Source organism: Alligator sinensis, unplaced genomic scaffold, assembly GCF_000455745.1.
Source record: "Alligator sinensis unplaced genomic scaffold, ASM45574v1 scaffold1440_1, whole genome shotgun sequence".
Classification (NCBI taxonomy): domain Eukaryota; kingdom Metazoa; phylum Chordata; order Crocodylia; family Alligatoridae; genus Alligator; species Alligator sinensis.
In genome coordinates, this window is record NW_005843650.1 from 42,625 (window position 1) to 53,921 (window position 11,297).

At 47.3% G+C, this 11,297-nt stretch overlaps 1 protein-coding gene and 1 long non-coding RNA gene across 2 annotated transcripts in view; both read right to left on the minus strand.

The window, feature by feature from the left end:
* Positions 1-1,656: 1,656 nt before the first annotated feature.
* LOC112548864 lies at positions 1,657-4,607 on the minus strand. The gene is made up of 2 exons (XR_003092395.1): positions 2,732-4,607; positions 1,657-1,757 (listed from the first exon to the last, which is right to left on the minus strand). It is a non-coding gene; the product is annotated as an uncharacterized LOC112548864 (long non-coding RNA).
* Positions 4,608-4,744: 137 nt separating this feature from the next.
* Positions 4,745-11,297, minus strand: part of RHBDD2 (rhomboid domain containing 2) — a gene marked incomplete at its 5' end in the record, with an annotated part of 8,193 nt that continues 1,640 nt past the window's right edge. Inside the window, one exon of the mRNA XM_025195621.1 lies at positions 4,745-6,543. Coding sequence (XP_025051406.1) covers positions 6,165-6,543 — 379 coding nt within the window. The remainder of the gene's footprint in view (positions 6,544-11,297) is intronic.

Consider the following 11,297-nt stretch of genomic DNA (forward strand, 5'->3'; position numbering starts at 1 on the left):
GACCTCTACAGCAGCCTCAAAATCACTAGTTTCATGGCTGCTAATAACATGCAGCAGTGGAGGTGTGCCAATGGATAGCCTCCCTCCCCTTGTTAGGCAACCAGAATATTGCCTAGTGCACCTACTGCATGCAGCTTAGACTGTACAGGCAGAGCCTTATCATCATCACCCACCTCCCCCTGCCCTGAAAACTGCTCTTACATTGACTTACAGACAAAGCCAGCCCCTGTTGCCACCTTTGCCTCGGTGATGACGACGAGCACCCAAACATCACCATGACTGGTACTTAGCTACATTGCCGCTAGTGACAGCAGTGACACCGGGACAGAGAAAGTGCTACCCATGCCTCTATTCTATAAAAGGGTGGTATCTCACCTTTCCCTCTATCTCTACAGATGGCTGCTGGAAGAACCCTTGTTTCCCCAGGGAAGAATAAGGGGCTCAACATGGAAGGAATAATTCCACACACACATCACTGAAAACAGAGCCATCCATCCCTACATTGCATTCTCAAAGGTGGCTCCTTTTATTCTGTGGATACTATCCTATTGCTTCACCTGATGCAGAGCACAAATGGGCTTTTCTTTCTTGTTCTCTGCTTTTATCCAGGCGGGACTTCGAATTGAGGCAGGGAACATGAGAAATATGCTTTGACAGGCAATCATGCCTGCTGCATTGAAAATGCTGCATTTAGCAGAGACCCTGCATGACGAGTTCTAAGAAAATTCTGTATAGTTATAGAAGGGAAAAATTATTTTGTGCTGTAACTCAGTTTGTAAGGAATGCTAATCCTCACTTAAATAAGTCAACCTAGAAGGCTTTATGGGCACTTTTACCCACACAGACTCTCAGGGCCCTGCTACATGTTCAAATTAAAGCTGGATAGAAGTCAGCTATAGAGTTGTTACACATTTTCAAGCACTAACTTTATAGCTGGTTGGCTCTTTTTATAGCTGGATAGTAATTTTTATTGTGTGATCATTACTTTGCACGTGGCTGGTCTAAATGTATTGCTCGATTAACCAGTTAATTGCATAATATATGTACATGTAGCAGGGGCCTTCAGTTCAACTACTGTAGCCTCGCAGGGCTAAATTCATTGCTGATGGAGCTCCTCCAAAGCTACATCAGCAATGAATTTGGCACACAATAGACCAGGTCAAATCATTGCAGTTGTCCAGGAATTAAAGGTGGAAACAACTTCATTTTTCCCCCACAGAGCAAGTACTGTGTCTCTACTGACCCAGCCACCCATGTTTCAGACTGTCAGCTCTTTGCACAAATAATCACTAAACATGCAGGTTACCCTGCTTAGGGTGTGAATACGTTAAGACTTGATGATAAAAAAGTGAGGACAGAAAAAGCAGCATAGTAGCTCCAAGATGCAAAATTAAGCTTCCTCTGGTAATGTGCTGCCAGCAATTGAACTTGTATGACACTGAGTAATGAAGCAGTAGAGAATATTCAGCCAAATTCTGAGAATAATATGGTCACAGACAAACTAGTAAGATTTTATGTTCTTAAGATGGATAAAAGCTTAGTGGGGCAGAGAAAGTTAGACATTTCTGTCTTCACTCATGTTTGGTCGGTCTCTGGCTGAAGAAAAAAAAAAAAAGAATGAACAACTCTGAGAAACTTACTGAACACAAGAACCAATACCTTTAAACACAGTGTGCATTTATTATATTTTGCTCTTCTGGAGCAGCCTCGAACTGGACATCTCAAAATGCTTTAATGTCTTTAGCCTAACAGCAGCCCTGTGAAGTAGGAAAATACTGTTGAGATGAAAATAACAACAGGACACAGTGAAACAGTGACTTGCCAAGGACATACAACAAGCTTATGGCAGAACCAGAATCAGAACCCAGGTCTCTTGGTTACTGAGTCTGTACTTTAACTACAAGGCCATTATTACTACTTAAGTGACAGTAATGGGATTGCATAAAATTGCTCGTCAGCCTCTGCCTTCCACCTTAGACATCTGGTACCACCTGGAGTTTCATATGAGTTTTAGGTAAGGATGGGTCAAAAGGATGCTTATTCTTCCTACACCAGGTAACATTAAAACCAGACTCCTAACCATTAACCCTCCATTAAGCCCTTTCATTGCCTGATTTTGTTCCTGCCTAGGCGCATCTACACAAGACGTGTTAAAGTGCTTTAGTCTAATTTAATGTGCATTACAGGCATGCATCTACATGTGTATGCCCTTAATGCACATTAAAAATGACAAAATTAGGCTAATCGTGCCTAAATTTGATACCTACAAATGCAGATATCAAATTTAGGTGCAATTGGTTAAAGCACATTAACACACGTGTAAATGCGACCCGGCACTAACTTTAGTGCCGGTTTTGCCTAGCTACTAGCGGCACATGGCAGGGCTGCAGGGACTTGGCACTAAAGTTACCCTGCATAAGTAGACACCTGCCAAAAAAAAAAAAAATCACTTAATGTGCATTAAATTTAGTTGCACTTAAATACATATGTAGACAAGCCCCCTGAAAGCTAACCTCAGGTGCCCAGTGCCTCCTGGTGACAGATGCCTCAGACTACAGACCGTCTAGTCAAGTCACTGCAATAGTCTCTCTCATTCCTTTAACAAAATGATGGGTCTGATAGTGAGCCACTAGCATATGTTATAAGCTTTAAACTGAATGAAGAGCAGGGGAAGGTGGAAGGCATGAGTGTGCAAGCATTAGAGGCTCCAGCCTATAGCCCAGCTCATCACCTTTGAGTCTCCTCTTGCTGAATGTAAACAGTACAGTATTGGACAAGGATCAGCACTTGGATAAAAGCAATTCATCTGAAGAGTAATCCAGACAAGATAAAGGTCACTTCATGGCAAAAGTAATTTCCATTCCCTCTGTTGAGCTGGTTACGACTGGAGGAGGTTTTCTCAGGTTCTCAGACTGCAACAGTGAAGACGGTTTATCTCGTATCTGACAGGGAGTGTGCGTGAACCTTACCCTCCAGTTCGTACCTTGCTACAGGATATTCATGCCTCTTCCACACCTGGCCATTCAATACAAGGCTGTGATCAAAGACTTGGCTGGATATTTAAGCCTGAGAAGAAAATTGATCTCTCTCACAAAATCTTGTTGCCTGCATCACTAGCTTCCTATTTTGTTTCCAGGTGCAACTAGGGGTGTTGCCTTTGACCTGTCAAATCCTACGTAACTTGACATCTGGCTACCCTGGAAGACATTTCTCTTTCTTGATGCTTCATCCTGGGCAGTAGAGGCTCTCACTCTCTAGCCCTGATCATCTGGCAGCTCCTTAGCCAAGTTGCTGGCCCAGCCTGGTGCAAAAGTTTTGTATTTACCAGGATGTAAGCCTGACTGCCTCAGGAAGAATTCTTTATAACTGATTTTTTCTAGACTAGTTATTCCAGGGGGGTTCTTCTTCTCACTCCTTCCGCACAAACTGATGCAACAGCAACTCTTAACAGTCAGTATTTTAGTGGATATGCCTTTCCAGTAGTCAATGCCATTGGATGATGTCTATAAACTAACAATGCATCTAGCAGCGATGAGCAGTTCCCAATCCTGGTTACCTCTGCAGTACCACCTTTTACCAACAGGTGTTTCTCTTCTCTAACAAATCACTGCTGAACTAGCACAAAGTACCTAGCCTGGACTGTTGGGTAGGATTGCAGCAGAGCTACATCAAGGAAGAATTTTGTCTCCCAGCTGCTTCAAGACAAGTCAGTTTTTCAGCAGGAAACCAAACAGCCTACGTAGCTTCACTTTCTAGGTGATATTCAAAGGTTGCATTCGGCATGAAGATGCACACAGCAGCCACTGTCAGTCTTCATCCTCACGCTACAATCTCACAGTGCTCACTTGCCATTTCAAAATGCTTGTGGTAAAGCTCATTAGTTTATAAGCTGTTGTCCGTACACTTGTTATTTAACCAGTGGCAGGGTAGAAATGCAGGCATTAGTTGACCGGGACTATCAACCCCACTGACTACAGTAGGCCCAAACTGCACTGGACCATGAGCAGTAATACTGAGCAAGTAACGTATTAAAGGCATCATCCCACTTTTTTTCTATTAAAAATTTCTGCAGGTTCTCTGGAAAGTAAATTTTCCTGTGGCTACAAGGAATATCAGGGAGTCTTGCAGATAACACAGCCTCAGAAGCTATGGGTTGGGAAACACCATTCTAGGCCCCCCCCCCCAACTGCTAAAAGTGCTCTGATGTTTTTATATCATAGACAAGTGTCCTGTCTAATCCACACTCTGTGCTAAATGCATACAATGTAAGAGCTTCTCCCTACTCTTCTTTTACATGGGTGTTTGCCATGTACCAATGAAACATCAGGCCCTACAAGTAATGATTCTTTGCACTTCAAAAGAACACTTTTCTCAATTATTTCAAGATATTCCCATTTTCCCAGTGGGAAAGTTAAAATACTTGCTGCTCTGCGAAAGAGCTAGCAATTACGGGTGCACCGACAGAGATTTTTGAGGCTGATACCAATAACTAATTTTTAAGGAGGCATATCAGCCGATACCAATCTGATTTCCAATACAGCTGTGTGCAGCTGGTAAGTCTGTTGTGGTGGAAGGGGAGGGAAGGGGCATGGGGGCATAGATGAAGGCCCCTGTGGTGAGGGAGGAAGTGGAGCTGAGGTAGACATGGCCCAGCTGGGGCAAGACAGGGCATGGGACAAAGCCACAGCTCATCCAGGGGCAGCTCCTGCTGCTGTGCACACCCCGGGAGGGCATTGGTGGGGTGGGGGGAGGGAGGAGGGGGCGTGTGCCCCCTGGATCTGCGTGGGGCGCAGGCAGGGCGGGCTGCAGCTGCAGGCTGGGGGAGCACCAGGGGCACTGGGAGGGTGGGGCTGCAGCCACCCCAAAAATTGCCACAGCCACCCCATAGCCTCCGGCTGTGCTCCTCACTGCCTATATGCTGCCCTGAGGCTGTGCGCATGCACGGGCCATTTATCAGCCACATCAGGCCCATCTCCAATATAGACAATTTTCTTTATATCAGTGCCGATCTGATATTGGACCGATGCATCGGTGCACCTCTACTGGAAACAAAATATAGAACTTCTGAATCCACACTGTGATCTGCTTAGTAACTACAGGGCCATATGCACTCTAACTTTGGCACTGGAGAATATTCTAATGTCTCAACAAATGCCGCAAAAGAGAGTAACAACTACCTACTGTTTGAGTCACCTAGTCTCTCTTCTCAGGTCCCTTCCAGAGTCTAAGATGTCTTAGTTTGTATGTAGTAGCTTAAGTCTCCAGAGGAATCACAAATCTCTTCAACAACATTCTCTAGCCCCTCTAGAGTTTTTGAAGGCACAGGTGGCACTGTGGGCCACATGCCATGTTACTGCAGGTGTCTATTATGGAGGTCAAGGCAAGGCAACATGTCTGTGAAGGGAATGCAGTCTGCCTGGCCAGTGCCAACAAGGGACTCAGCAGCACATCACAGCTTCTATTTGGGGTAACAGGGAATGCAGCCGGCCATCTACTTCACCTAAATACTTCACCTCACTTCATACTGAGCTTGTTCTTAGGCACATCTGTATTGGAAAATTAACCTTATCCGCAGATCCGTCTTTCTCCATTCATTTAACATTGCAGTTTAGTCAGGGCCTATTACAGAATAGGCAGGTTATCCCCAACCCAAGGGGTAATCTTGGATCAGTTGGGCCCTGTCTATGCTAAACCTGAAACCAAGGTGAGGCCCCTCATAACATTCTGACAGGGTAGAGGGATGCAACCAAAACTGGACCTGTGCTAGGCCTTGTAATCCAATTAAAATCCAGTGTTTTGACAGACATCTCTTTCCTATAACTGAACTAAGTCAAGGGGCAGGTATACTGTAACCAGGACCCACCCCTAGCCTAGATAGGGGAGATTTATAACCAGTAGCAAGGGGTACACAAAGAGGCAACAGATACAGCTCCCAGCAAATATCAAAAAGTATCAAAAAGAAAAAAGGAATATAAATAAAAGAAAACTTGATGAAGGTTAAAAGCCCATAAGTGGGCCGCACTGAGACCAGCAAGTCAGGGGGCACCACTGATTAGTTGCTTTGACCACAAACAATCCAGTTAAAATAAAAGTTCTTAGAAGCAGTCTCATGTCTTAGCCTGCAGCATAGCACTACTATTTCCCACCCTGGCCTCAGTGGACCATCAGTATATTTGGACTTCTGACAGCTCAGGTGAAGTAGCTGCTCCTGCTGGCAACCCTGGTGCTTGCTGAAGCTTTGCTTCCAAGTTCTCCAGCCCTGCAGACATCTGAGAGTAAGGCAGCCCTTTATGTTGGAGGGAAGCAGAATCAGGTGGTTGGCAGCCATGTCCAGATGAGGCACCAAAGTGGTTCTGTATGTAAAATTCTCCAAAGGCAGTGCTGGTTTGGTATGGGGCAGGAGCGTGGATGTAACCTGGCGTGTAGCTATGCCAGGATTCCAGGCTCTGGGCATTAGGGTGCTGTATCTGTGTGGTAGGAAGTGCTGGAGGTGAAGGGCAGTAGTAGCTCTGAGTGGGGTATGAGCCCGGCACTGGATTAATTCTGAACAGAAAGGAAAAAAAATAGTGTTACATGGTGTTTACACTTGGCATTTCCCAATCTCTGCACATGCCCTTTTGGCAAACTTCATTGTTCAAAATCACCACGAGCATGTAACAGGAATCACTCTACGACAGCAAGCTGAGCTCAGTTGCTACAGAATACTTAGCAGCAATATACAAAAAGCTTGGCATTACCCATTAGAAATACACCCATACTCCTCAATGGAGGTAGTGTGGATACAAGTCTCTCATTGGCATGAAACACGCCAATCCTCCAAAGCAAGGTAAGATTTCTGTAACCATCGCCTGGATATTCCATTGAAATTGTGTGTCCTTTAAGCTGTTAAATCAGAAAGATCACCTGTCAAGCATTATTTACCAAGACACCAAGCCATCAGAGGAGGAAGAGAGTTGGCAGTATTTGGGTAAGAAATTCTAATATAATGAATATTTCAGAAGTGAGCATCCAGAAACAGCAACTGCTAGCAGAAGGCATGAATCAGAAGATGCTCTACTTAATACGTTAACCATGCAGGACTACCTATTGATCCCACATATTAACCTGCCTTGAGAATGGGGCAGAACTTTAAACACTACGCAACAGAGAACTGAAGGCTCTCTGGAGAGAGGGAGAGCTTCAGGTGGGGAAAGCTACTCATTGTCAATGGCCAGGGAACAGGTACCTAGGAACTTATCTGATAGAAGCACTTACTACAGTAGCATCATGGGCTAGAGCTCTGCATGGGAGACAACATACGTGCACAACAGAAGCAAGCAGCAGTAAGTCGCCCTGGGGTTGGGCCAGCAAACTGAATCAGGAAACACCTACAATAGTTCAGGGGGGCACCCAACTGGAAGCAGGCAGGGCCAGGGAGGTATATAAACACAGGCCATAAGCCAAGAGGGGCAGTCTGGCCCTGAAGCAAGAGCTCCAGAGCTGGGGTAATGCAGGAGAGTTCCTAGCTGGCACCAGGGCTATCCTGAGGAAGAAAAACAGAGTGCTGCTGCCCTACGGAAGAATATTACCTGGAGTAAGTGGAAGCCTGGTTATGCAGGCAGGTAGCCATTGTTTGGTTAGACCAAGAGAAGCTTTAGTTTGCGTTGTGGCCAGAAGGCTTACTCCTCCATTAGTTTTAACTAATGGTTTGGCCATGGCTGAGAGGAGAGTTTGTGGAGGTCATGGCAGTGCACCCAAGGGATGCCTGGGGGTTTAACCTACAACAGGGTGCCAGGGGCACACCAGTATTTAGAGCCCTACTAGGGGCCTGGATTCAGGGCATACTGTAGGCTTGGACCTGAGGGAGAAGTTGAAGCTGAAAGAGAGACAGAGAGAGAGACTGAAGCTTAATTTGGGCTGGCGCGGGACAAGAACCAGGGGCTCCAGTGCCCAGGGAGGGTTAAGTCAGGGCCAGGGTGTCCTGTGTACGAGACTGATGGGCACAGGGGCCAGGGACAGAGCCAGAGCAGGGTCATTGCCTATGGCAGGGTGGAGACAGCCCTAGAGAGGCAAGATCAGGGCTACTGGCCCAAAGCCCAAGCAGGGCACAACCTGAGAGAATGACTCAGGCTGGGACCCAGAAGTCAGGCCCTGCACAGTGGGCCTAAAATGAAGGGACCAGTGACAGGAAAGCGGTGGAGGCCAAGAAGGCCAAGACCTCAAGAAGGGTATAAAGGCCTGAGATGGCCTGATATTAGATTGGAGCCAAGTGCCCATCCAAATTAAGTAGTAACACCTGCATGACATGAGCATTGCTGTAGGGGAGGTCAGAGGTCATGATTACCCTTAAGGCTAACAGGTGCCCTGGGCAGTGATGGGCCATCAGGGCCCACCTAGCAAGGGCAGGGCAGAGATCAATAGGATCCAGGAAGAACTAGCTAGCATCTAGAGGAACTGGGGCTCACACTAGGACCCATTAGACAGCCTCCCTTCCAATCAAACAATTTCATAGATTTTATAGACATTAGGGCTGGAAGGGACCTCAGAAGATCATCACGTCCAGCCCCCCGCCCGAAGGGCAGGAAGTCAGCTGGGGTCATAGGATCCCAGCAAGATAAGCATCCAATTTACTCTTGAAGGTGTTCAATGTAGGTGCTTGAACCACCTCCGATGGCAGGCTGGTCTAAACCTTGGGGGCTCAGACAGTAAAGAAATTCTTCCTTATGTCCGGCCTGAAACGGTTTTGCAGTAGTTTATAACCAATCGACCTCGACCTTAATTATATTAAGGTGTAGCAGGCAAGCAAGAAGGGAAGGGCACCCTTGAGCTAGAGCAGGGTAAGGGTTGTATAGCCAGCAGGGGGACATCCCAGTCACTCCTGGAGCCTAAACACAGTTACACACTACCAATTTAATAACTAACATTTTTCATTATAATACCCTGCTTTCATAATAAGCCTTCTATCCAGTCTCTTTCAAGGTCCAATATCACAACATTATTTATTCCTGTGACCTAAACCGAGGTAAAGACGGGCTAAGTGAACTGCCCAAGAACACAACACCAGCGACTAGCACATCCAGGAAAAAAAGCCGGAACTCCCGCTTCCTAAGGTATTCTGATAAGCAAATCACATTCCTTCTCTTAACCTCAAGGAACAAGACTGAGGACATTGTTGTTTTTGTTTTGACATGCTTGCAAACCACAAGAAGTGTTGTTATAAGAAGGAAGATAACTAACTTCTTTTTGTTCACAGGGGGCAGGACAAGAAGTAGTGAAACAGAAATTTAGGTTGGATATTAGAAAAAGCCTTTTAACTATGAGAGTGGTTAAATACCGCAAGAGGATACCTAGAGAAACAGTTGAATCTCCTTCACTGGAAGTTTTTAAGTGCCTGTTAGACAAATATTCATCTGGGACAGTGAAGACAGGGATGATCCTCGCTGAAGCATGGGGTCCTAAGGTCTTAGATTGTCTTGAAGTCCCTTCCCCCATATTCTGCTATGATTTCTGTGATTCTCTAGCATTCCCATTATTGCCACCTGTGACATGGGTAACTCTCAGGGCCTAGTCACAGTACCAGTCCAACCACCTGTCTAGGGCAGTCTGCTCAGTCTCACCTGCCACACCTTGTTGTTAAGATACCGGTTGTAAAAATGCGGGAAGGCTGCCTATTTACGACCTCGATGCCTAGGGCTGTACACACAACTCTGATCTCCTGTTATCATGTCCCATGCCTCGCAGATGGCATCCCTGAGTTGCCCTTTGCTCTGGCTCCAAACTCAGCCCCTTGCTAGGCCTCATGCATTTGTCCTTTCACTCCACCTCATCATGCCTCATTCACCCCACCTGCTCTCACCAGGCCTCTTGCACTCCCCCACTCTCACTGGGCCTCTTACATGCTGCCCCTCACTGGGTCACCCCCAACCTGCCCTGCTCCCTTGAGCAACTGTGTAGGCCATTAGGCTTGCCTATTCACATTCCTTGGCTGGCTGGTGCACAGCCTCTTGCGACCCTCATCTGAACCATGACCAGCCAATTCCTGGGCAGAGCTCTGACCCAAGCCCCTCTCTGGGTTACTTGTCACTGTTGCCCCCTCATTAGGGCCAACTACTTGCCCCTTCCACCCATGACTCCCACTGAGCCACATCATTTGGCCTCAGGCATCCAAAGATCAACTGGGCCTCACTGCCCCCTCCTGGGGCTTCCACACATGCCCTCACCCTAGATTTGGGTGGCCATCAAAGAGGGCATTCTGGTTTTCTGCTACCCTGTCCTCTATTGATACGAAACCCAATGCCTTTATGTCATCTACTATTTTTCTCTTGAAGAGAAAAATAGAGGACATATAGGCATCCGGTTTCGTATCTATAGAGGACAGAGGACAACCGGACTGTCCCCTATGATGGCCACCCTACCCTAGGACCTATCCCTCACTGCCCCTTCTCTAGGGTCTCACAACTATGGCCCCTTCCAACTAGGACCACTGGGGACCCCCACATGGGGCTCACATGCTTCTTGCCAAGCATACCTGGCCCCCGCTACTCACACTGGGCTCAGATGCCTTCCATTAGGCATGCCTGGCCCCACTACCCTCCGGTCTTAACAACCCACCAGATGCTGGGGGCTGGGGTTATCAGGCGCCCATATCTGCCTTTCACTGGGGAGGTAACTGACCTGGCATTTCTGGGGGACTGTCCTGCCACAGACAGCCTCACCAGACCACCCTTCCCTAGCAGGGTGCAGTTTTGGGTCATGCCCAGGACCAACGCAAGCCTACCTGCCCTGGTCTAGTTCCCCTGCTAGGGCTTCTGGGTGATGAATCTAGGCTCTCTCTCTCCCTGGGCCCGGCTCTCACTCAGACCCCCATTTGGATACCTCCCCTCCAGAAGCTGTATTGCAGCCTCCATCATAACAGCCTGCATGCTGGCTGACCCCTACACTCTTCAGCTGTGATGTCCCCCCCCATCAAAGGGACCCTCAGCCTTTACAGGCTCTGGCCTCACCTCCAGGCCAGTTGGGATGCCAGATAGCTCACCGTGGCCCTGGCCTGCCCCTCTCACTGGGTTTAAATGCCCCATAGCCTTCAGGCCCTGGGCCTCTTGCATTGACCAGTGCCCTGCCAGGATGCTCTGATTAGCCCAGCAGGGAATTGATAACAGTGTTTATCACCCCTAACTCAATGATTAATTACTCCATTAAGAAAACAGAGGGACCTTACCAGCTACCTGTTGACTCTGCCTTTGTCACAGCATGGACCAGAGCCAGCATGTGATCTTCTAGCTAATACACACAGATACTTCTCAGCAAGGCAGAGGGGA